The sequence below is a fragment of the Antechinus flavipes genome, chromosome 3 (assembly GCF_016432865.1).
Source record: "Antechinus flavipes isolate AdamAnt ecotype Samford, QLD, Australia chromosome 3, AdamAnt_v2, whole genome shotgun sequence".
Taxonomy (NCBI): Eukaryota; Metazoa; Chordata; class Mammalia; order Dasyuromorphia; family Dasyuridae; genus Antechinus; species Antechinus flavipes.
The window spans coordinates 503111204-503139086 of NC_067400.1; the positions used below are offsets into that span (position 1 = coordinate 503111204).

At 33.5% G+C, this 27883-nt stretch overlaps 1 protein-coding gene across 2 annotated transcripts in view; it reads right to left on the minus strand.

Annotated features, from left to right (window-relative positions):
- Nucleotides 1-27883, minus strand: part of LOC127554955 (protein NPAT) — a 50599-nt gene that overhangs the window by 4174 nt on the left and 18542 nt on the right. The window contains exons 4-15 of one of the 2 annotated variants that reach the window (XM_051986932.1): nucleotides 27596-27668; nucleotides 26135-26175; nucleotides 24528-24746; nucleotides 23229-23313; nucleotides 14399-14486; nucleotides 13524-13615; nucleotides 13354-13441; nucleotides 12022-12118; nucleotides 11124-11249; nucleotides 7464-9164; nucleotides 5320-5435; nucleotides 5128-5236 (exon numbers count right to left, since the gene is read on the minus strand). In XM_051986932.1, the coding sequence (XP_051842892.1) occupies nucleotides 5128-5236; nucleotides 5320-5435; nucleotides 7464-9164; nucleotides 11124-11249; nucleotides 12022-12118; nucleotides 13354-13441; nucleotides 13524-13615; nucleotides 14399-14486; nucleotides 23229-23313; nucleotides 24528-24746; nucleotides 26135-26175; nucleotides 27596-27668 (2835 nt within the window). Of the gene's footprint in view, nucleotides 1-5127; nucleotides 5237-5319; nucleotides 5436-7463; nucleotides 9165-11123; nucleotides 11250-12021; nucleotides 12119-13353; nucleotides 13442-13523; nucleotides 13616-14398; nucleotides 14487-23228; nucleotides 23314-24527; nucleotides 24747-26134; nucleotides 26176-27595; nucleotides 27671-27883 lie in introns of those variants that run through there. The other variant, XM_051986933.1, reaches the window with a different exon arrangement.

Sequence of the window (27883 nt, forward strand, 5' to 3'; positions counted from 1 at the left end):
TATGTTAACTAGATTTCTTTTCCTACTAGGCTTGCTCAGCACTATAAAGCAAGAGACAAATATTAAATAGGCTTTATATGTATTTAATAAATTTATATCATGACATGTTAAATTATAAATATGCATACAATATATTCAATGTAATTATATGATATATTAAATATGTAATATAACATAATTATAATCAACAAATTATTAGATTGCTAAGAAATAGTAAATCTATATTGTAACATTTAAATCTTAAAAATTAAATACAGAGAAAAAGACACACTAAGTTATAGGTATTGAATCAATAAAATATTACGTATTAAATCTTAAGTGAGAGTTCATGGATTTTAATACAACTTTCCCATTTATCTAAAATCCTGTCCAACTCAACCTCTCTAGGTCTCAATTTTCTCATTTCTAAAAATAAAGAGACTAGACTAGATCATCTCTTTTAAGTTTCTTCCAATTCTAAATTCTATAGTAGAATTCTTAGGAAATGTCATGGTGTGAAAGAAGGCTTGTAGGGCTCAAAATTCAGTGAAGTGAAGGGATTTGGAAATTATGTAGGGAGAATAATTAGGAGCTAGGAATTGGGACTAAGGAATAGAGGATTAGAATTTATTCATTGAAGAGAGAAAGGACCGAAATCAGAGGGTAAAATCAGAAGGTAAAATGCATTAAGTACTGGGTACCAGGGAGAGAAATATACAATAGCAAAAGTAGTATCAATATAACCAAGTAAGTTATGGAATCAAAGCTAACAAAATTCTAGAATGAATTAATTTGTAAACATTAGGAAAATAAAGTAGTGGCTTTCAGTTTTGTCAACCAAGATTAATCAATCTCATCAGACTATTATGTAAGTGTGAGTTTTCATTTCACATTGAGATAAGGCTCTATTCTTAATTTACTACTAAATCCTCCTTCATATCTTTGTTTCAATAGACACTTCCTTGCGTTCTAATATAGAAAATGTAGCCCATTGCTTCCCCCTCCATATGCTACACCTTGACTTTTTTATGATTTCATGATTTTGCTCACTTTGGGATCCTGTTGGGATGAGCTGACGGTGGTATATAGACTGATAAGCGAGAAGGGGTGAGGTGTATTGGGGTTTATCGATTATAGAACAGGCTCCTCTAGGAGGGTCTAGGGCACCGCCAAGTTCTTTGAGTTTTAAGCAGTGGCTAGTAGTCTCTGGTGAGTAATTTTGTTATTTAATTACCTCGATTTATGGCTAAGTATAGTGGGGTATCTAATCCCAGTTTGTACCTTAGCTTTAGTATCTTCAGCAGGAGTAAAGTCATGTAAATTGCGTATTTTAATATCAACTAGGGCATATTACAACACAGCTGAGCTTTAACTTTATGTAGTGAATTGAATGCTTAAACACACTTTATGCCGTTATCCTGTTAATTTGGGTTAATCGTATGACTGTGGTGGCTGGCACGAGATTTACCAACCCTTTTTATTATGATTTAGTCAAACTTTCGTTTATAGCTCAATGTTAGTCACTGCTATAATTCGTGGGGGTGTGGTTAAACAAGGTGTCATGGGCTACTTTGGGAAGTGTGCCTGATACCTGCTCCTTTAAACTTGATATAAGCTCTTTCACAGGGAACTGTATTAACAACCCAAGAACACGAAGAGAACTCCCTTCTATTTCTGTCTGTTAAATCTACCCACACCTTCTCATGTTTTAGTGATGATATAAGCTATGGAAGCTATCTAATACTTACAATGTATTCTGATACCACAGTACCTTGGAAGGTTGGGGCCAAGGTTGGGGCCTTTCTCTATCCCATATCTGGCAAACTCTCATTTTCTGTTTCCATGATTCAGTTATCACCTGCTGTGGTGAAAACCCTTTCTGGTAATACCTTACTCTATAATCTTCTCTGTGTACCTTAGTCTGGCCTTTGCTAATCTAGATCCTCCCCTGCCCCTTTTCCTCTTGCACCTGCCCTTTTAAGAAGATATGCCTTTTGGTCAGGAATGCTATTCCTGACTATCCTTCTGTTAGGAGACTTCAATGTCTCCTTTGAGGTTTGTTTTATATATTTCTATTTTTATTTAAATTTTTAAAAAAGTTGTCTAAAAAGCCTACATTTTCCTTAAGGAGTTCAGTAACTGCCTTTATAGTCTTCTACCATTATTCTCACACCAAGAGACCTTAATATGCATGTGTCTTTCCTCTCTGGAACTGTCCTCTTGGTTCACTGACTTTAGCTTTCCTGACCCATATATTCACTATCCCTCACCTATAGCATAGTCATAATTTAGATTTCAATGTTACTCATGACAGTACTCTCTTTAAGGTTTTGAATCCTTCAATACTTCTCTCTCTTTCTCTCTCTATATATATGTTCTTTGATACTCTCTCACACACAGCCTTATCTTTCCATATCTCTCTAAATTTTCCTTTCTTATTATGATTCTTATTTGCCCCAGGCAATATCATATCATCCCAACTCTGATCTCACAATCCAACTTTCATAATCTTATTTCCTCAAATATTTCCATCTTTCTCACTTTCCTATTACTATTGAGGGTACTATCATTCTTCCCATCACCCAGGTTTAAATCCCAGGTATAATCCTCAACTCCTCATTAAGTTAGTCATTAAGCCCCTTAAGTCAGTCTGCAGCCAAGATTTGTTAATTTTACCCTTTTAACTTCTCTTAAATGTGCCCCCTTTTCTCTTCTGAGACTGACACCACCAGGGGACAGGGCCCTTCCTACCTCAAGCCTGAATGACTGCCAAGAGCTTTCTGCTTAAGTCTCTTTGCCTCACCTCTTCCCCATTTCTCTTCTATTTTGTGTGCAAAATTCTTCATGATCTGGTCCTCCAATCTTTTTACTTTTTATCTTTCCCTTACTCGCTTGTCCCTTTCTACATCCTGTGATCCAGTGACACTGGCCTTCTTGTTTCTCAAACAAGACACATTGTCTCCTGTATCAGTGCATTTTCATAGATCATCCCCCATTTTTGGAATCCTTTCCCTTCTCATCTCTGCCTCCTGGCTTTTTTCAAACCTTAGATAAAATCCAATTTCTCAGGAAAGGCAGAATTTTCTTTAACCTTCCCTCTGAGGAAATTCATCCTGTCTTCTGTCTCGTTTGTATAGTTGTTTGCATGTTGTCTTCACAATTAAGACTGTAAAGTCTAAGAGAATAGGAACCATCTTTTGCTTTTCTTTGTATGTCTAATGCTCAACAAAGTACCTAGTACTTTCTAGTAGTACTAGTACCAGGCACCTAGTACCTATGTTTATTGTCTGATATTGATACTGTATGATATTGTCTAATTGAACTGGTGGTTGACCAGTTCAACTATATTTTGGAACTCCTTGTCCAATTACTGCCCAAAACACCTCTATGGTTGGGTGGGAGATGACTCCTACCAAGCTCATTCTCTCCTAGTCCAGGGGTCCTCAAACTACGGCTGCGGGCCAGATGCAGCAACTGAGGATGATTATCCCCCTTACCCAGGGCTATGAAGTTTCTTTATTTAAAGGCCCACAAAACAAAGTTTTTGTTTTTACTATAGTCTGGCCCTCCAACAGTCTGAGGGACAGTGAACTGGCCCCCTATTTTAAAAGTGTGAGGACCCCTGTAACCTAGTCAGATGTTGCAGAAGGTTATAGAGAAATCAGGAGACTGACATGACCTCAAATGTGTTGCTTAATTAAAACTAGGCCCTCAATGTTACATGACAAATCTTTTATTTTTCCTTCATTCACTCTATTCACAGAGCAGGGATTCCAAATATTCTCAAGCCTTTACATACTCCCATCTTCCTTTTCCATAGAGAAACTTGCTTCCCTGCTTTAGTGAGCATGTGAGAGCCATGTGAAAGTTTTTTTTCTCTCTACTCAATCTGAAAATTCTTCTACAGCATTTTCTTTCTGTTTTCCTTTCTGAGAAAGAAGTAGCTCCTCTTGCCCAAGCCAGTTGCTCTAATTCACATACCAGATCTCAATTCGTCCTCTGGGAGTTTTTTCCCTCACAAACCAATTTCTTCTTACCCATGAGGGCAGCTGGTGATGCCATAATGCATTGGGCCTGGAGTTAAGAAGACCTGAGTTTCAATCTGGCCATATATACTTGCTAGCAGTGTGACTCTGGACAAGTCATTTTACCTCTCTCTGCTTCAGTTTCCTTATCTATAAAATGGAGATGTTTTCTCAGGATTGTTGTGAGGTTCATTCATATTGTGAGATAATATTTGTAAAATGCTTGACATGGTACCTAACACAAACAAGGTGCTATCTAAGAGCTTATTCCCTTCCCTTCTTTATTAATTCATTCTTTGATTATCCCTACCAACATGCACAGATACCACTATCTTAAGAAAAACAAAAACAAAAACAAACCTTAACTTGGTCCTTCTATATCTTCAAACTACCATCCTATTTTTTTTTTTTTCTTTCACAGCTAAAATTTTGCTACAAATTTCGATTTGTTAACTTCTCCCTTGGCTTTGTTGACACTGCTTTTCTTCTTGTCCTATCATTCCTTCTCACCCTCTTTGCTGGATCATCACTTATATCCCTCCTTTCCACTAAATATAAGTATAGCATATGTTTAACCTATATTGCTGTGTATAGGAGAGAGGAAAGAAGGGGAAAAAAATGAGAACACAAGGTTTTGCAAGGGTGAATGTTGAAAATTATCTTTGCATTTATTTTGGAAAAAAAAAAACAGTTATTATTAAAAAAAATAAACAATCCAGGTGAGTGGTAATAAAGGCTTGTATTATGGAATTGGCAGCAGGAGATGAAAAGAGAAAAGTGAAGGGAGACATTATGGAAGAAAAGTCAGATAACAAGGGAGATTTGAATGAAAAGGCAGTTGTGATGACCATTTTGAATTATTTGAACTGACAATCATATAGAAGAGACATTAGATATTTAGAACTAATAGATATAAGTTATAGGGAAATACAAAAGTGTGTTATAATAGCAGAATTGTTTAAAATAATAATGGTAAGAGCTCCAAGTATCAAAAATATTCAGGAGTAGGAAATGAAATCTAGAAGTCCCTTTCTATTAGAAGACTTCGAGAATAATCCTTGCCACAAAGAAAAATAAGAAATATAAAACTGACGTTATTTAGCCAGCTTTAAAATGTACCTACCTGTACTAGGCTTGTTTCTTGTTCCTTGGACTTTCTGGGATTTTGGAGGAATGGGGAGTTTAGGAACACTTCTGTTACAGACAGGTGCTGCTAAAGGCATATGCAGGACCTGGATAAAAAAAAACTTCACATTAAAGTATGCTCAAAATGTTCCACTACTCCATTTTTAGCCCACAGCAATCAAAATGTTACCTGTCTGGGAGGAGCTGGAAAAGTATTTCCATTTTGTCCTACTACTGATACAGGAATCATTCCTACCATCCCTTGGAGCACAGGCTGGACTGGAGAGGCAATTATAATAGCAGATCCTAAAATTAAAAATAATAAAGGGCTTTTTTTTTTTTACTCATAATAATCCTTATTAACACCCTGCAATTGATTCTATAAAATTATACTTCCTTCTATCTTTCCTCTTGGAAACAGCCCAGAATATGTCTTAATTTAGAGGTGGCAAGTGGAGATAGGTACAAAATGAATACTGTTTTGTTTTCTTTCTTAACATTTGAGAAATCTGATTTTATCAGTGGAATATTCTCCCCTGCAATTCCTCTCTGGTTTCATGAGTATTTGTAGCTAAAAAAAAATCGTTACTTGGTGGCCAGATTTCTAGTGATGAGCTTTTCTGAATTTTGCTAAACTTGTTATTGGAAGATATTTCAAGGCTTCTACTTGAAGTCTTTCCAGATCAGTCAGACATGAAAGAGTTTGTACTTTACTGACATAGTCTTTGAGAACTCACATTCACCTTCATGCCAATGTAAGGCATCTTTATAGAACTTAAAGTAGTTTTTGTACTGCTTTCATTTAAATCCTAAATGCCATAGGAACTATATTAACTAAATAAGATTTTAGAAATAGAGGACCAAATCATAATAATCCTCTTGAAGGAGATAAGTATTAAAGAAAATTTTATTTGCCTAGGTAGGTTATCAACAATGTTTTTGAACATGGTTCTGCTAAAGTCACCTGGGGAGTCAAACCATTGCTACCACCTTTCCTCAGACTCTCATGAAAAAAGCACCTTAACCCCTATAGCCTGGGTAACAGCACTGCCACCCAAACCATCAGCCCTTCTTTTGTCCTAGCCCTAATAGTAATGATCACACTGGAGAAAAGACTTGCCCTTTCTGTTGACCCCCTACTATTAATGGAAAGATAAGCTCAAGGATTGTAACAGCAATAATGTTACCTCTAACCATCTTCCAGTCCAGGAATTATTCAAGGAAATAATCTCTGTGAAATAACCTAGCTACTACTTTTGTAGCTGCTGTTGTTTCTGTTCTCTCAATAGCCACATAAACTAAAAACCTGGAAAAGAAAGTTTACCACCCTTTTTAAAGTCCTTGCTACTATGAAATAGTCTTAACTCCAGAAATGGTTTTCCCTCTTAATGGAAATGACACTAAATAAGATGAATCATTACTTGCTTTGCTGAAGTACCCCTATGAACCATATGGCTTGTCCAACTGATCTGCAACTTCCTTCCTATTAAAACAAGAGGTCCTGGAAACAGGGACTGTCTTGCTTGTCTATTTATATCCCTAGTACTGAGCACAATACTTTGCACATAGGAAGCACTTAGTAAATTTATTTATTCATTCCCACATTTTATTCACATGGGCAAAAAAAGCTTTCCAACCAATGAATGCAAACCCATCAACTTTACTGGAAAAACAATAAAAAACAGTATGGTTTACTAAAATTTGTAAGTAAATATCACCATTGAATACAAAAGTTAATACACTTATTTAATTATTCGGGGATTAATTAGTAGCCTGTCACCTCTACCTGGAATATCCATACCCAAATGACACCTTGTGAACTCTACACTGAGTTCCCCAGATCTGACTCATTTTTAAAAAAACAATTCAAGTTGTCCCTGCCTGTTCCTGTATAAGGCCTAGACTCATTGCCATGTAGTTTTTAGCAACTATGGTTTTTCTAATTAAGACCACACAAGCTCTCCAACAAGGGACCATGTCAGATTTTTTTTTTTTATTATTCTCCACAGCAAAGAAATATTCCATGTACAGATTTATAGTAGGAACTCAATAAATATGTTAATTATTCAGTCTCTTTTGCATAGTTTGTCAGTACTGTTAGGTGTAACTGGGGAAAAAAAAAGTAAAACTCAAAAACATTTCACTTTGGTTAGTGGTTCTGCAAAACAGGTGTAGTTAGAGAAATTGGATAAAATAAAAATGTGAATATAATCATGATGATCTTTTGAGGATTTCATTTACTTATTTTACTTTTAGTTAATTAAACCTATTCCCACCCAAGGATAAAGCTGATTTCATTCTAGAAAGATACCACCAAAATATTCTTAGAATTACCTTGTGAAAAATTAGGTGATACTGCCTGGTTCACTGCAAACATACTGTTTGATCTTGGAGGAGTCTGTAACTGTTGTGGTGGTGGGGGCTGCGCACCTATAGGTGCAGAATTGTTAGGTAACACTACAACATTAGACTGAGTGACAGCTGTTCCCAAGGTTGTTGGATCAGTCACACAGGTAGCTATCAGAATATTATTGGAATTGCCAAAAGTTGTGCTTGTTGCTGGCATCAACTGTATAAATCCTCCATCCTGAGATACACTTGGTGTGATGGCTGTTGAAAATGCACTGCAATCATCATTCTGTATGTTATTTGTTATAGTGTCTTTAGGTTTGAGCACTAAAAGGCTCTGTTCTACTAATGTTGAGTCCCCTACTTTTTCAGCAGATAAAACAGTATTTGAAGTTTCTTCTGAAGTCAAACATTTAACTAATCCTACATTTTTGACTGGCGATTTTGCTGGAGAAGATAAGATTATAGTAGGCAAGTTTTCCCCAGTGATGCTGGAAACAGCATTGTTTAGCTCTGTATCTGTAGAGACAAATGGGTCATCACTTATGATAATTTTGAGTGATACTATGTTTGATGGATCTACTTCAGTTGAGGAATCTTTAGAATGTTCATATTCACCAGTACTTTGAGGTTCAGTATTAATCTCTCCCACTGAAGAACACAGGGATTCCGAGGGAACAGAATGACTATATTCTGTAGGATTACTCTCAGTGGGCATTATTTCAATCTCTCTACAGTCAACACTTTTGCTAGGGGATAGAAGAACACCACCACCATCTTCTTTTACAGAAGATGATGGTTCTTGTGATTCCAATGCTATTTCCTCTGAGTTAGAGGGCTCTGATGGCAAACCTTTACTTTCCAAATGATGTGAATCCACAAAAGATTGACTACTAGATGGTTTGCTGGAAGTGACAGATTCTTCCAGAGGACCCTCTACTTTGTGTTGATCAGACAAATTTAAACCTGAACTGTGAACAGAGCCAAGTAAGACTGTATTGTTTGAAGAATCATCTAAGCAATCAGAAGACTGATGTGATGCAATGGGCAAAATATCGTTTGTTTCGATTTTATTCTGCTGCATTTCACTACAATCGGGTGACTTGGAGCTATGAAAAATAGTTTTAAGTTTTACAGAATCACTGGGACTTTCACAACACTGGTTTTTTTGAGATGATTTTCCAGTTAATGAAATATTTGGTAAAAAATGGTTTGAATTTTTCCCATGGCTTGTTAAATTTTCATTGCTTTCTGCTACTTCATCAAGGGAAGCAAATGAAGCCAGAGGCAAATTGGACTGATCAGGATGTAGTTCAGATGTATTTGGGGTATTAGACACTGAAGAGTCCTTTCCAATTTCCAAAGCCATTTCATTTTCATTAGATAGTTGATTTGTGTACAATTCTGTACATTGTTCATTGCATTCAGGACCAGAATTTCCTCTTTGGTTAAAGTCATTCAAATTAGGCACAGATTCAAAGGTGATTTCAAGGTTACACCTCTGTTCAGAAGCAACACAGGAGGGTGCTTTAAATGTTTCTTTCTGTAGGGTAGATCCCATTGGGACACACTGTTCTTGGGTTTCCTGTTTCTTAAGATGATCATCACCATTGCCATCCTTCAAAGCACATGATGTTTCTTCAGTATGATAGTCTGTACAAAATGTAGACTCAACAGAGTGGTCATCTGCAAAACAGTAGGGTAACTTAGATTATCACAAAATAAGGAGATTTTCAGGTATTGAAGAGGCTTTGTTCACTATATATATTATTTTATTAATGAACTGATCATCTTTTTCTCACCAGTATACTCTTAAGAAACTGTTTTGTTCTAAAACTCTTATGAGTATCTTTCTATCTTTACCAATCACAATTCTAACTTTTATCATCTAACAGGGTAAAAAAATGTTAAAATTCTACCAGGGAAAAAGAGAGACTGTTATCATCTGATAACTGTCATGTATCAAATATTGGTCCTAGTCATATGCAATGTAAGTATATTTACAGGGTACATATATAAGACTTAGCACGCTACCAGCCAAATTACACTTTGCTTAGTATAAGTTTGTTAAAGCACAAAATAATGTGTTTTGCTTTGATTTTGTTTTTAAAGTTCTTTAAAAAACTCTTACTGGCCAAGAAAAGTGTTAAGAAGTTTTGAGTATTAATAACTAGAAGACTTGCCCTACTTATTCCAACACTTTTCTTTTCTCTTATTTCTCCCTTGTTCAATTTTTTCTAGTCAAGCTATTTCCTTATAATGAACTTTTCTATGACTCTCTTTATCTTCTTCCCATCTTTAAAATCTTTCAGACTAGCAGTTGTAATTACTTATGTTGCTGAAAACCCTTCAGAACCAGGGAAACAAAAGTGGTAATTTCTATAATCATCAAGTATTTATCAAAAATCTAATTTATGTGCCTTTATACAATGGAAATTAAAAATTTCCATGAAATTTGGATTACAATCTCAGCCTTCTAGAAGAAATAACACTGAAATTGACAAACAAAAAGTATACATAGTAAGCAGAATTTTAAAAATTGGAATATATGAGTAGCCCATCATAATATTTGCATTTTACTATCATATGTATTAAAGTAAGATACATAATAGGGTTTAGGAAAAAAAACTAAATACTTTGGAAAAAGAAGCAGTGTGGATTTTGTATTTAGGATATACACACAAGGTTAGGAGCAACAAGTCCTTCTCTGATATGAGGAAATATTCTAAAGGAAATAAGAAACATAAAATAGTCTGATTAAGGGAGGCAGGGAATGTAGTAAAAATAGCCTTGCATATATATTAAGGAAGAAACTTCTCATACTATAGTATAGTGAAAAGAGCAGAAACAAAGATTCAGAAAATGAATTCTAGTTTTGTTTATTCTATTAATTGTATGACTGTCAAGTTATTTCATCTAGCTTTGAGCTTTAGTTTCCCATTTGGGTGGATGAAATAATTTCTAGCTAATTTCCTGTAAACTCTGAAAATCTATGATATAATGACAACAAAACTAAGGAACTGGAAATAAGCATACTCAGAAAAATAAAGGAGAGGGTTGGAATATAGATAAATAAGAGAAATAAAAGTATAAGAAAAATTTTTGACAAGAAATATTGATGAAAATTTGAAATTAAACAATAAAAATCTGGAAAGTCATTATAAGGTTTTAAGGAGGGTGGTATCATAAACAAAACAAAAAGATAATTTCTGTAGTATTGATAAGTTAGGAGAATGTATTAGACAGATGGATTCTAAGCAGAGAATCTGACTCAATTTTAACTAGTATTTGTTACATGCTTACTAGGAGATACTGTTCATAGACTGAGTTTGGTGGCATAGTCATAAGGACAAGATTGGCTATGGGAAGTAGCATAAAGTTATAATGAAAAGAAATCTAATTAATATTTAATAAAAATCCAGGAACTAGTGATTTCAGACAAATTTCAGACATGAGAGTTCAATAATTTTATACTTAAAATAGTTTCTGTGGAACTAGGTGCAGTATTTTCCTCTGCAGAAGAGGACATCAAAGGGACAAAAACGTAATTTATTTACATAAACTTTTGTATTAAATGACATATAAATTAGAGATTTTAGAAACTAAGAATTAAAATATGGATTGAGAATATTAATAGATACTTACTAGATTGTTCAGTTCCAAAAGTGTTTCCAACTGCTAGATTAGTTTCCTCTACTAGAACATTCTGATTGGTTTCCAAATGCTGATTAGAAATACCTTGTGATATGCTCTTATTATTCTTTGCTTTACCTTTTCAAAATAGGAAAACAGTTATGTATAATTCAATCCTGATTAAACAGACAAACATTAGGAAGAATGGAACAATTTATGCTGCTTTAGAAAAAAAGTAAATTCAAACTTCAGTTGCAGAAGACATTTCCTCTTGCTTTTTAAATTATGTATGGTATTTTATGTAAATTCATAGATTTCCTCCAAAATGGCAAGAAATTTGAAAGGAAAAAATTGAAATCTTTTGTTGCTTTTTTACAACCCGACCTTGCTTGAAAAAGAGCTGGGCAAATGACAGGATTTCAACAAGTACTAGACAAAATTTTCTACAATAGTTTAATAAAAAGCTTTGATCTACAATGAACTTGTCTTACATGTATACATATATTGTATTTAACATATACTTTAATATATATAAACATGTATTGGTCAACCTGCTGTCTGGGGGAGGGGGTAGGGGGAAAAAGGGAAAAAATTCTAACAAAAGGTCTTGCAATTGTCAATGCTGAAAAATTACCCATGCATATATCTTGTAAATAAAAAGCTATAAAAACAACAACAAACAAACAAAAATGAACTTGTCTTAGCCGAAGTTCCTTTAGTTTAGAGATCATAATTAAAATGTACTGTATTTGCTGAAATGGAAGGAAAAGCTTATTTGAGATAATTTGAGAAGATACTATTGATATTTCTTAAAGAACTGGAAAAAAATCTAATTAACTAAAGCAAAACAAAAACAAAAAACCAAAACCAAAACAAAACAAAGACTAATTAATTGCCTGAAATGTTTTACCATAATCAAATAAATCAAAAAGGGCCTGAAATGCAGGGTCTGACTCTGTTTGCTCCAAGATATCCTGTATAGCCTCTTCAGACATATGGATTTCACTCTGGAAAGATTGAAAATACAATAATTACAAGTCTAATGAAAATGAACATAGCAACAAAAGAATTAGTTAAGAGTTGTTGAAAAACTAATATATTCAAAAAACTTGTAGAATATAACATACTTCAAGAATTATATTGTTTACATCTCAGCCCACGTTTAAACAGTGGAAATGACAACACCACTGAGAAGGACAGAAAGATAAAAGCATAAATTCAGTGCTTAATTCGTTAAGGGAGCAGCTTTCCCTCAACTTTTCTTCTCATATAAGATAATTTCCCCTGAATCAATCATCTATTCTTTTCTCATTGTTTCTCTACTTTCATTCTATTGTGTGGTAGAAGACCTGTTTTCAAAGAGATCAAATCTCATTCTGAATTTTTAAGTAATGTGCACAAAAGGTGCAATGTACGAGTATATCTATATTTTATTATTGAAATGATAGCCATATGACCACTAATGCTTATTCTGTGCTAAGAATTAGAGATATAAGTATAAGCAATATCTATACTTTCTTTTACAAGATACTGCTAAGTTTTATCAAGTATCAAAGCACTATCATTAGTCAAGGTAATAAATGGCATACACTCTCAAATCAGGTGCTAGCCTTTGAAAGAAAACTTTAAAAAAACTAAATCATTACTCTGATACAAATTTTAATGAACACTAATTAATTTTTAGAGCCTAGAAATGTTTCCAAAGTTCTCAACAACCTGGTACTGGCATTTACTGTATCTTAAAAATATTTCTCCAGAGAGGTTGCTCCTCTGAACTGGTTAATATCGCACGTATTCCACACACTTGAAAAATAAACAGACCCTTCTACTTTGTCACAATGCTTGTACTATTAAGCATACTTTAACTTCACTTCCATGTAGTCAGTCATTCGATGTGAAAAAAAAATGATGAGATTTAAAAACCAAAAAATGAATAAACATTCCACATAGTTACTTTAAAGGTTGCTGGCTAATTTCTATTATTTAATAACTGTTTCCCTTTTTGAAGAGAAAATATACCACAAGTCTAAAGAACCAGTCCTGAAATAATAATGGTGATAAAATTAAAGGTCTAATAATTCATAGATTAATAAGTAAATTTATACAGAAACCTGTAAGAATCAGTGCAAACATAAAGAACATTTTATACTTTGAGCGTGCATGCATGCACATACATACATACATATACACACATACACCCTCACACTCTCACTCTCTCTCTCTCATCTATATTTGTACATGCCTGAAGTCCCAGGATTTCATCAATTGAAGCTTCTTGTTCAGTAGGATTGCTATCTGCTTGCTTGGGTACTTGAGCAATGTTACTGTCACTGGAACCAACATAAGACATATTTTAAGCACAAATATTTTAGATTGGATAAGATTAGTTTGATATTTTGATTTATGTCTTACCTAATCAAGAATTTGTTAATATTTTCTGCAAGTTTCTCTTGTAGAGATTTGTTGCTTAGTATTTTTTCTCTGGCATTTTCAATAACCATTTGCTGAAAAAAGAAAATATCAAAAATTATTAAAAGGCCACAAAAAAGAAACTTTATAATAATTTTAGTGGAATTACTAGATGTCAACTAAATAGTTAAATTCTGGGATGAGACTGAAGTTAGTGATAACTTCTTCCCAATGAATTTTGTTTAGGGAGCAGCTCTGTCAACCTTTCTTCCCAGATGAGACAATTTCCCCTTCACCAGTCACCTATTTTCCCATTTTTTCTCTTAATAGTATACTTCCATTATTTTGAAGAAGGTCTGTTTTCAAAGAGACCAAGTCTCATTCTGAATTTTAAAATAATGTGCAGATAAGGTACACTGTGATATGAATACATATATATTTTGATACTGAAATGATAGTCATATGACCACTAATGCTTTGGAACAGTGGATTTCCACAACAGGAAAATAAATGCTACTAGTTACTTAACAGAGAACTTAAGAATCCTATTATCATTATGAATAATTAAGATGTATTATTACATTACATTGTTAATCTAAGAACTTAGTGTCACTTGTTTTCAGATTTCTGTCCAATTATTCATGATATTGTTGGGTTTTTTTTTTTGAAAGGACATACTAACCATAATGCTGCAATGATTATCACAACAAATGAGTTTTTAATCAGAATTTTAGTTTATCAAATTTAGATTATTAAATATCTAATAATGTTTTCATCAATAAAGACTATATTTAATCACAATGTCTACTACCAATACTACATAAGGATTAAAAGAAGAGTTGAATGAATACAATGCTTTGGAATTAGGGTTCACTTACTTTTTCTACTGTAAATGCATTTGGATCCTGAAAATTTCTAACTGTGGACTGAGGTCCAGAAAACGTGATGTTTTTTCTTTGAGATTCACTGAAACATATAAAAAAAGACTTTTATTAAGTCTGGTAATGCCTTTCTACAAACTTTAATACAACAAATATTAAGTTATTTTTGTTTTGATCATCATCATTAATCTGATGCCTCGTTGTAGCTTTTCGTGGGTATGGCAGGAAAATACAAGATCAGATATGTCCCTAGAAGGGTTTTCAGAAGGGGTCTATGACAGGGGGCTGTATGTTACCTGATGACTTCAGAAAAAGGCCTAATCACCAAGTTAATTATCATCCTCCAAATTAGCAACAAATTATTCCCTCTCAAAGAGCTCTAATTTTTTGACATTAATTCTTCTGGTAGTCTTTTTGCTTTGGGGCCACTATTTTTGATGAATGCAAAGTATTCAGCTTGGAAGGGATATATCTATAATCAGTCCAGCACTCTGCAGCACATATTGTCTTTCTCAATCTCACATTCTGTCTGTCTCCATATTCAGTCTATTAAATGCCAATGTTTGCTGTGAGGATATATTCATGAAGTTTCACTGAAGTTAGGTAAAGGGAATATAGTATTGGTGTAGAGGTAGTCATAAGATGCACATATCTTTAACAGTTAAGTGACCACGTTATTGCTGTTTCTAACTCCATTCCTCTCGAGGACTCCCTGACATGTCCCCAATAGTCTGTGCCTACTCTAGAATTAAAGTCACCCAGAATTAGAAGCTTGTCTTCTTTTAGCACATGGATAATAACCATGTGCAGGTCTTTATAAAAGTTTTCTTTGACCTCATCAGAGTTCTTCATGGTGGAAGATAAGCACTGAATGGAAGTTCAGTGGAACTTTCACTGTTATAAGTCTATAGTTCACTCCTTCTGGAAGGCATACGAATTGTTTACTAGATTAGTTCTGATTGTAAAACCAACACCATCTTCATAAGAACTCCACAGACTATGTACCAACAGGATAGTTCATCCACTTCTAAGAAAGTAGCATTCAATTCCATTGAAAGTAAAGTACAATCAAAACTTAGAGATGCAGGATTCTTGGTTTAGTAAAAAGGAAGATGAAATTCAGCTTTATGTTGATAGTAACAATGCAAAGTGCTTGTACGATGCACTGAAGATTATTTTTGGTCCAAAGTCTTATAGTGCATCTCAACTACTCATTCTGGATAGAGACACACTGATTAATATTAAGGACGTGATCCTAGAGAAATGTATTGAACACTTCCATAGTGTTCTCATCAATCAATGCTGAAGCCAAAATATGCTATTACCTCAGGTTGAAATCAGTCATTTCCTAGCTGAAGTTCCAACTGAATGATTTTAAAAAACTGAAATGTTTTGAAAGCCATTAAGCTACTTTTGTGTGGTAAAGCATCTGATGCTGATTCTATTCCAGCTGAGATTTACAAGGGGGGAGTCCATTGTTTATATAAAAACTGACTGAAATTTTCCAGATTACATGGCAAGAGGAAGTTATACTCTGGAATTTAAAGGATGCCTCCATTGATCACCTCTAAAAAGGTAATCACAGTAGAGTCTCTTAGTCATTGCTGGCAAGATTCTTGCCAGAGTCCTCCTTAATAAATTGACCCTACATCTAGAAAAAGGTCATCTACTTTAGAGCCAGTGTGGCTTCTGAAGGGACCACGGAACAGTTGATATGGTTTTTGCTGCCCAACAACCTTAGAAGAAATGTCAGGAACAACACAGAAGTCTATATACAACATTTGTAGATCTGACTAAAGCCTTTGATATTATTAAATGTGAGAGCTTATGGGAAATTATGGCAAAATTTGGTTGCTCAGAGAAGTTAATCAGTATATATTAATTTCATGATGGTATGCTTGCCAAAGTTCTGGAAAACAGACAATGCTCCCAAGCTTTCCCAGTCTCTAATAGAGTGAAACAAAGCTGTGTGTTTGCTCCCATGTTTAGCATGGTATTTTCAGCCACAATGTCAAATGCCTTCAATGAAGATAAACATGACATCAAAATTAGCTACTACAATGATGTAAATTCTTCAATTTGAAAAAGCCACAAGCCAAAACTACAGTGGAAGTGCTGGTACATGATTTTTTGCTTGAAGATGATTGTAGAGGCTTGCAGCTTCTAAAGTTGAGATACAGTAAATTATGGATTCTCTGCTGCATGTACTAATTTTGGCCTAACAATTAACAACAAGAAAACATAGGTACTCCAGCATCACACCATCCATATGTGAAATCATTAATTATATCAAATGGAAAAGTTCTAAATGCTGTGGATAAGTTCACTTACTTTGGTTGTATACTTTCCAGCAACGTACACATTGATAATGAGATTGACACACATTGCCAGAGCTAGCTCAGTGTTTGAGAGACTCCAAGGTAAAATGTGGGAGAGAGATAGACTAATTATCAAACTAAAGGTCTACAGAACTGTTGTGCTGACCTCATTGTTGTATGCCTGTGAAACTTAAACAGTGTATCAGCACCATTCTAGGAAGCTGAATCGCTTCTATTTGAATTGTCTTAGGAAGATTCAGAAGATCACTTGGCAGGATAAATATCAGACACTGAGATACTTTCTTGAACTTTTGCCAAGCATTCAAAATCTGCTGCAGAAAGTGCAACTCCTTTGGGCTGGCCATATTGTTTAAATGACAAATGTATGTTTGCCACAAAGCAATAACAAGGTGGCCAGAAGAGGCAATATAAGGACACTTTCAAAGTCTTTCTTAAGAATTTTAGAATTACTTGTATGACATGGGAGATTCTAGTACAGGATCACTCAGAATAACATGCTCTATGAGAAAAGCAGAATTGAAGTAGCTCAAAGAAACACAAAATACACAAAGTTAGAGAATCCATCCCAAATGTTCACAAGGACTATTTGTGTCTGACCTGTGGCAGAACATTGAGCTTGTATTGGTCTGACCAAGTAGCTGGTCACAGTAACTTGACTCTAACATAGTGATGTTATTTTGATTATTTTGGACAGCCAAGAAATCAACCAAGGGAAATATATCAGCACCCCAAACATAGAATAAAATGCTAGAAGCAAACTGCAGAAGCTGAGAAAGCAGTATGTCAGTAAAGTTTTGTTTGTAGCCCAACTAATAAAAAACATAACAAATGTTTATTAACTGTCTTTTTTGCAAAGTGCTAAGTATGAGACAGATACAAAGTTTAGCCAAAAAAAGTTGCCTGTACTCAAGAAGCTTATAGTCTAATACAATAAATTAAAACAGAAAGGTCCTGCACCAGTAGAAATGACTGTTAAAAAAGTAGGAATTAGAGATTCTAAAATACGTTATTACCAATTACTAAAATATGCTAAAGCCAACAGGAAAACCTGAAACACTTGTTTATGTCTGTTAAAGTATACATTCACATAAAACCCAAACCATGTATTAAAGAGGAAATGTAGCAAAAGACAGATCCTGTGTAGTATATTTTTATGTTATTTTTACTGATATCAAAACTTTCTAAAAAATATTACTAACAGGTAGTGACAAAATAACCCTTATTTTAAAATCGATAAAAAAGATAATCAAAAATCACCAATTTGTAGAGGCAGAGTGAAGATAGTAAAGGTACTTATTCACTCAACATCTCCCAAATTCTCTTCCAAACAAATTTAAATTGACACCTCAAAATGATTTCTGGAGTGGCTAAACAACAAAAGGATTGGGCAAAACAATATTCTAGCCCAAGACAACTTAGAAGGTTGGCAGGAAAGGTTTAAGCTCACTTGGAGCTTAGATCAATGCACAGTACGCTGAATAAGCAGCAGTGAGGTCTCATGTTCTGAATTTCTGTATAAGGCAGTCAGCAATGGGTGATACCTAGTGCAAGCCAGTAGCATGCCTTGGGATTGACTGAATCTGGCAGCAGTTTCTGGAGCTAGTAGCCCACAGATGGTAAAGGGGATGGACAAATGGTCAGAAAGAGACAAGGGATTCTTTGCTGGCACTGGGGGCAGAACTCTGTTGCCTTGTTTATACTCAGTTCCAGGTGCAGTACCAGGGGAAGGAGGAGCACTAACATACTAAATTTTCTGGCCACAAGGGAGTAGGGATTCTACTCACAGCTTAAGGATAGAAAACAGTACTTGTGGTTGCTTACATGACAGGAGAACAGTAATGACACCTTTTCTTACATCATAACACCTTGGAAGAACAGAAAACTTCAAGACTTCATCCCCAGAACTAGCTCTGAAAAAAAGCAATGGGAAAACCCATTGGTTGTTTACCTTTCTACAGAGAAAGATATCATTATTGGGCCATTTAGGAGGTATGTATAGAGAGGGCATGGGTAAGTTGACCATGATGAAATGGCAAATTAATTAACAAAAACTGAGTAGTGAAAAAGAGAGATATACCAGGAAAAGAGGGAAGGGAGAAGTAGAATGGAATAAATTATTTCACATAAAAACTACATGATGTAGAAGTGGGGAAAGAAGGATTGGTGAGCAATGCTTGAACTTTACTCTGATTCAAATTGGCTAAAAGAAGGAAAAACTTATATACTCAGTTGGATAGAGAAATCTAGGATAGAGGGAAATGCACAGTAGTCATAATTATGAATGGGATGAACCCACCTAAAAAGTGGAAATAGACAGCAGACTGTATTAAAAACCAGGATCAGACAATATATTGTTTATTAAGAAAGACATTTGAAGCAGAGACACATACAGAGTAAAGGTAAGAAGATGGAGCAGAATCTCAACTGAATCTTCAGCTGAAGTTAAAAAAAAAAAAAAAAAGCAAGGATAGTAACCATGATCTCAGGCAAAGCAAAAAAGAAAATAAATCTAATTAAAAGGAATGAGCATGGAAACTACTAGGTGCTAAAATGTATTATACCCAATAAAGTAATATCAATACTAAACATATATATAGTACGTAAAATCTACCTAAATGGGTTTACAGGAAGAGACAGACAATAAAACATTATGGGAGGATCACAACTTTTCCCTCACAGAATGAGATAGATCTAACCACAAAATGAAGAGAAACAAGTTAAGATGATGAATAGAATTTTCTCACTGACACATGGCATCCATACAAAAGTCAATTAGGGAAAAAAAATCAATTAGAGGAAAACCTCACAATCAAATGCAGAAAAGCATAAATATTAATTATATCCTCAGATCAAAGTGCCATAAAAATAACATTTAATCAATGAGAAAATATACCAAAATTTATGATCAGCCAAATCAGTATTAAGGAGAAATTTTGTATCTAAATACATCAATAATACAGAGAAAGAAGAGATCAATGAATTGGGCATACAACCAAAAACAAAAGAGAATAAATTAAAAATCCCTAATTAAACACCAAATTGGAAACTGTGATTATCAAAGGAGAGATTAATGAAACTGAAAGTAACAAATCCATTGAACTAATAAATAAAACTATTTTTTATGAAAGACAAACAATAAAATTAATAATATCAGAAATGAAAATGGTATGTTTCCTACTAATAAAGAGGATATTAAAGCAATTATTAGGAGCTATTGTGCTTAATTACATGCCAAAAAAACCTGATAATCTTAGTGTAATGGATGAATATTTACAAAAATATAAGTTGTCTAAATTAACAGAAGAGGAAGTAGAATACTTAACCCTATCTGGAAAAAGAAATTTAACATTTCATCAACTGCTTCCTAAGCAAAAATCCCTAGAAGTAGAGGATTCAAAATTAATTCTACAAAATATTTAAAGAACCATTAATTCTAATACTACATAAACCATTTGAAAAAATAGCCGAATAGGAGTGCTACCAAATTCTTTTTGTGATACAAACAGTACTGATATCTGAATCAGGAAAAACAAAAAGACAAGAATTATAGACCAATTTCCCTAATGAATACTGATCTAAATATTTTAATAGTAAGGAGATCACAGCAATATATCCCAAAGATCACATATTATGATCATGGAGGGATTTTTGCCATGAAGGAAGGGCTAGTTCAATATTTCAAAAACTATTGACCATATTAATAACGAAACCAACAAAAATTATCTAGAGATGCAGAGAAAATATCACACTTATTCTAATTTTTTTTTTAGTAATACCAGAAAGCATAAGAACCAATGGAATGGAATAGTATCTATCTAAAGCTGTCAGCAAGGATCATCTGTAATGAGTATAAGCATTCCCAATAAGATCTGGGTAAAGCAAGGATTCCTATCATCATCACTATTATGCCAGCTATAACATTAAGAGAAGAAAAAAAAACCTGAAGGCGTTAGAATGGGCAATGAAGACATGAAATTAGCACTGTTGGCAGATAATATGATGATATATTTAAAGAATCCTAGAGAATGAACTAAAAACTACGTGAAATATTTAACAACTCCAGTAAAGTTGCATGATGTAAAAAATAAAATCACATGACTCACCAGCATTTCAATATATTACCAACAAAATGCAATAGCAAAAGATAAAGAGAGAAATTCCATTTATTTTAACTATGAACAATAAAAATATACTTGGGAGTCTATCTGTCAAAGCAAATCCACAAACTATATAAATAAAATTACTTTTTTTATTATAAAAAACACTTTTCACATAGAGCAGCAGCTGGAATATCAATTGCTCATAAGTGTTAAGGACCATGCATAGGTGAAAGGGCAGGTCAATTCTACGAGAGCCTCTGCAGCTATGGACTGTGATACTCGAGGGAGTTGTGGGGCAGCCTTTACTGACACAGGTGTTGCTTGTGAACAGACAACGAAATAAATTAGAGGCAGGGGGAAGAGGAGAGAGGTCAGACAACGCAACGACCTCTCAGTGGGGAGGTCAGAGAACAGCAACTGCCTCTCAGTCTCCATGTATCATCATCATCAGCTCACAAGAAGAAATAATTCCAGGTACAGGTGTCTGGATTCTGGAAACCACAAGAGCAGCAGACAACACATGAGGAATCTGAGCCAACATGATAAAAATAATTCTATCTAAATTAATCTATTCAATGGTATATATAAATAAAAAATTAGAAAAACCAGGAAAAAAATCACAACAAAATTCACCCGAAAGAACAAACGTTCAAAATATCATGGGAATCAATTAAAAAAAAAAAAAAAAAGGGAAAAAAGGTGGTTTAGCAGTATCAGTTTTCAAACTTTTATAAATTGGTAAGTATAAAAACTATATGGTACCATTAAAGAGTAATGGATCAGTGGAATAGATTAGCTGCACAAGACTCAATAGTAAATGACCTATGTAACCTAGTGTTTGATAAACCTAAACACTCCCAGCTTTTGGAGTAAGAAGTTACTAGGTGACAAAAACAACTGGAAAAATTGAAAAATAGTACTGCAGAAAGTAGTTGTGGACCAATGCCTCACAAAATCTGTCAAATGGTGAAAGGATATCAACAAGGAACTTTTCAGATGGAGAAAGCAAATATATCTTTAATCAAAAGGAAAAACAAATGCTCTAAATCACTCTTAGAGAAAGTAAATAAAAACAATTCTGAAGTATGATGTCATAATTATCAGATTGGCTAATACAACAGAAAAGGAAAATGACAAATGTTGGAGATATGGGTATATTGGAACACTAATGCACTGGTAGCAGAGTTATAAATTGATCCAATCATTCCATAGAACAATGGAACTATGCCCAAGACTAAAAACTATGCATAACCTTTGACCTAACAATGCCATTACAAGGTTTGTAATCCAAAGACATTTAAACAAAAAAAGGGAAAAGAATTGCAAATTGAGGGGATTGATCATCAACTGGGAAATGGCTGAACAAGTTGTGATTTATGATTGTGATGGAATACTATTGTGCTCTGAGTGATAAGCAGTATGCTTTCAGAAAAACGTACACAAATTGATGCAAAGTGAAATGAGCAGAAACAGAAGAAAATTGTAGAGTAGCAGCAATCGTGAGTGATTTGGCTATTTCCAGCAATACAAAGCTCTAACACATTTCTGAAGCACCTATGATGAAAAATGCTATCCATCTTCAGAGAAAAAACTGATAGAAATGGAATGCAGACTGAAGCAGATTTTTTAAAAAAATTTATTATTATTTAAAATTTGTTTTCTTTCACATGAATAATATGGAAATATATTTACACAACTGACATGCATAACACCTATCACATTGCTTGCCTTCTCAATGATGAGGATGGGACAGTATCAGAGAATCTGGAACTCAAACTTTAAAAAAAAATAAAGTTAATTATTTTTACACATAATTGAGAAAATAATAAAATATCTAAAATTTCAAAAAAACCATTGGCTTGCTAAAAATCAAAACAAAAAAGGAGGAAAACTACTGACTCTCAGTCTATGATTCCACAAATTAGTCCAAATATATTCAACTAATGAATATGATTCAGAACTTCAATTAAAGTCCTATTCCATAAATTCTACAGGTTTTATCATGCCCTAAGACTTTAAATATAGGGTTAGTGAAACAACGCATGTCATCTATTAAGTTTGGAGAGACTCATCAACAAAAACGGTGATGAATATATTCTTTTTTAATCAGAGGTTCATTAGAATATATCAAGATTTTTTTCCAATCATCAAGATGCTTTCTGTTCCACTATCCAATTGGATAGGAACATGAATCTTAGACATATAATGCTTTATTCAGCCCTAAACATAATATGATCTATTTATCATTGTCTTTCTAATAAAGAGGCTTGAGAAGTTGGCTCAGATCTCCTAGTATATTCAGGATACAATTATCTTAGCACAGATAATTTTGTTTTAGATATAATTGCCTCATCTTATAAAAAAAAGAAAAAGAAAAATAATACCTACCTTTTTCGTCTTCCAGGAGACATTAAGCTGGAATGAATTTTTCGTTCTTGAGGTACAGGTACTACAATATGTAAAGAATCTGTAGCTAGGAAAAAATACAAAGAGTCCCATTCAATACTGAAAGTAACCCTTAAAAACCTAGTTAAGTTGCATAATATAAAAATTTGAGCTTCAAGGATAAATAATACTATAAAATGAAGCATTATTTTATAGTTTGATTACCTTGAATATTAAGAGATTCTCTTCTGCTGTTGGACAGACAGAAATGTAGGAAAGAATAATGCTGAGTTTTAGATAGAACAGAAATATGTAGGGAGATTTACAAATGAAATGATTTACATATATTTAAACCAATTTTCTTCATCTCCAATTGGACCTAGGTTTTCTTTTCCCAGGTTTTCCTTAACTGCAAGTTCTGCTTCTTTCTCCTTTTCCCATATTCTTTATTAAATGGCATTATTTTTTCATTAAGGCAAAAATTAAAATTAATTATTTCAGTTATAAAGTTCTAAGGAAAGATGATAAATTATTGTTATTGGAGAGAAAACTGCATACAGCTTCAGCTATCTAGCAAATTCAAAATGAAAACACTATTCTGGATAGTTTACCTGCATAATTGATGCTATCTAATTGTACTATTTATGTCTTCTGTGCCAAACATCTCTTTGTAAAGGGCATTATCAAGATTTATTATTTTTTATATAATAGGGAGATTATTTTCAATTCTATTTTCATATATGGTCCAGTTAAAAACTAAAAAAATTTACCCATGATAATACCAAGTAATTTTATTTTATTTTATTTTTTTATATTTAAAATTTTTTTAATAGCTTATTTTCAAAATACATACAAAAAGTTTTCAACATTCATCCTTGCAAAACCTTGTGTTGCAAATTTTTCTCCCATCCCTCTCCCTAATAGCAAGTAATTCAATATAGATTAAACAAATGCAATTCTTTTAAACATATTTCCATATTTATCATGCTGCACAAGAAAAATCAGAAAAGAAAAAAAATTAAGAAAGAAAAAAAAGCAAGTAAACCACAACAAAAAAGGTGAAAATACAATATTGTGATCCACATTCAATCCCTCTGGTCCTTCTTCTAGATGTAAGTGGCTCTTTCCATCACAAATCTATTGAAATTGGCCTGAATCACCTCATTGTTGAAAAGAGCTAAATCCATCAATTAATCATTACATAGCAAGTTGTAATTTTCAAAAATGATTTAGGTATTTACATATAGAGGATAATGAGACCAGAACTGTATCAATGATAGTAAACAAAATATTGAAACTTACTGGTAATGTTGTCAGGAGGCTGTGAAACAAAAGCAGAATTTGTTCGAAACTGAGTTGTATTTTGATTCATTGGTCTGATGACCTGTGTAGCTGCCAAAGGATTTGAAGCATATTGTCCCGTCTGATAAGGCAGAGATGAGAGCTCTGAGTTGATGGTAACTGCCTGAGATGCAAACTTTCGCTGTCGTTTCATCTCTGCAATTCCACTTCTTGTACGTGCTAAAAAGATGAATGTTTTAAAAATATAAATGGTAGTCCAAAGACAATAACCTTAAATTTTAATAAAACAATGGCTTAGGAAATGTAAAAAATATATATTATCTAATACAGTATATCTGAAGTGATGGGGGGAAAAGCACATTTGTCGACTTGTTTTATGCTATAATGCAGAGACAAACAAATGTGTAATTCTACCCTGTGCTTGGTTTAGGTTTCTATTGTAACTTTTTTTCATATTAATTCCAACAAAATCTTTTTTATATTGTGAGATTCAGTTTAAAATCAGTAATTAATAATTCAGTGTCTACTGTCTATGCTGAACTGTACTCAGTGTGGCTGAGATATAAAGTTCAAATACCATATTGTTCCCACTATTAATAGCAGGGAGATGTTATACATAAACAAAAGACTAACAGAAATATTACATAATTTTATTAGAGATGTCCAAGTGGGCTGGAGTGAAGGTATGAATATTAAGGATATTAGTCAATGAAGAGGAGTGTATTATATGAGTTTGGCTTAAAAGGATAGAGATTTGAGAGGTAGAAGGAAAGGAAGGGCATCACAAACCCATGGAAACATTATGAACCCAAAGGCACAGAAGTTGCTAAGTGAACTGTGCTTATGGGAAATTCGAAGTAGTTCTGTTTTATTGGAGGTAAGTATAAGATATATTTATAAAAGCAATGAAGTAGTAATTTAAGGAGATTCTTGAGTGCCGGGCAAAAGAGTTTCCACTTTACTCATTGGGTAACAGGGAGATGTCACTAAAAAAATTTAAGCAAAAGAGTAATAAATCTACCTATAAGGAATGTAAGGAATACCTAGAAGCAGGCATACAAATAAATAGGAGTTAGTACTAGTTTATTAACAATGGGACTAATAGGGAAGGATGGGTTGATCATATTGGTAAAACTCCCTGGATTTAGAAACGTTTGATTTAAATTAAAAAACAAAACAACAACAAAAAAAAAACCTTGAATTTAAAATACCAAATAACAAAGAGCAATTTGATACACAGAGCAGAATACAAAAAAATAAACCTTATAAGAAACCACGAATCTCCATTTCATACTGCTTGCTTATTTAGAAACTTGATATTTAAAGGTATGGGAGAGCGAAGGATGAAAAACCTTATTTCATTTATTATTAAAGGAGGCAAGCAGGAAACAAAAAATGTTTGTGTATGTACGTATCTGTATATACATATTTAACATTTTAAATGAAAATATTATATCCAAAATACTTTATTCATTTTCCTAATATAATCTGGCTCATTGTCCATGGACAGAAATTCTGTAGTGAAAAGAATGACCAGATAATCAGTCATAATTAAGAGTGCTCTGCTCAGCATTTGTTTGAACTTACTGTAAAAGCTGAATACGAACCTCTCTGATTAGCAGCAAACCCTGGGGAACTCTGCATGCTCCTACCAAATACAATGAAGTGGTTATCAAAAAATACTTAGCAAACGTTCCATGTATACATGACATTTTGGTTTAAGTACAGTTACACTTGAAATAAAGGTCTGGCCAAAAAAGTGACTACATCTGTCTCTTGCATATCCTGTGGGGCAGGGAAATTTGACAGAATGCATAAAATTAGTTTTAATTTTAAAAACTAAAGACAAGGTACAGCTGCTGCTTACATTTTAGATTTACTTTAGGATTTCTAAAAAAATGTCACATGGAAAAAGTGTTTTCAAATAAATTCCTTCTTTTATACTATGCTATTTTTTGATGTCTTTGTGGGGGTGAAGGAGAGTGGGCAGTGGAGCATGAGAAGAGTTGTGTCCGGGGTTTGGAATGGAAAGATTGGGTCCTGGATATATGACTCTTTTGGGTTTATTTTCATCTATAGATTCAGGATATTTGTATTATTGCCTCTCACAGAACCATTACAAGGAAAGTGTTTTAAGGATCCTTCAATGTTATAAACATGTGACTTATAGAGTAAGGACACTGCCCCAATGAGGTTTGAAATTTTCATGATGTACAAATAAGAAAAATTTGTGCTAGAATCCACAAATAAAAGCTAAATCATTTCCTTATTTTATCAAACGAATAAAAAGCTGAAATCAATAAAGCCAACATGATCTGTATTTTGCCAGGTAGATATAAAAGACCAACTAGTTAAATAAATTCAACCTATCCTACATTAAGAGGTTTTTTTCTATAATTCTGTGTCATTTGAAACAAGCCATGAACTAAAAAGTCATATCCTATTTGGTTAGAAGCCTGTCATTCTGTATCTAAATTATTTCTCTAGCTGAAACTGAGTATTCCATTCAAGTCTTGACATTTTCCAGAAAGGGCTCTCCACTTTTTTGTAACTTAGGAAAAAGTGAGTATCTTATATATGAAAGAATCAAATAACCAAAGCCCTTGGGCACATGAAATATTTCTCCACAAAGATGGAAAAATGATGATGATAAAATAATAACAACAATAATAAATAAAAATAACATTCTTCTGAGTTCAAAAAAGGAAAGGTATCCTGGCATAGTAGATAGCAGAGAGTTAGAAGATTTAATTTTTGCTAGCGTCTACCTAAGTCCATGGGCAACTATGGGAAAGTCTTTAATTCTTAATGCCGCTTTTCTCAACTGTCAAAAAAGAACCAAAGTTCATTTTAGCTTAAAATTTTCCTATTAAATTAAAAAGCCTTATTTTTTAAACCAATGGTTAAATGAAAGTTACAGAAATTAATATCCTTATGTTTTAGTATACCAGATCTTCTCTTTGAACAATTCTATAAAAGCTATGCTATATGGGTTTCGTTAAAGATTAAGACCCAAACTGATTTTACTTCTGAAATTATTAAGCATTCCATGATCCTATGTTTGTTACCTGATTTGAGAAAGTGTATGGTCTAATTTCTTCCACAGAGATGACATCATTGCTGGGACATCATTTGTTGTTTCTAAAATATAGGAGAAACATTCCTTAATTAAGTCTCTAGCAGCCAACTCAATTTTCAGTTTGACTATAAGTCAAGAGTTTTAAATAAGTAAACAGAAAGTCTAGTTCCTGCTTTGATAATATCATGAAAAGTAATCCAAAAGAAAAGCCAGCTTTAGGAATGACTGCAAAGTTATGTTGAATTTAGTTTATGACACACTTAAGAGAATGGTCTTT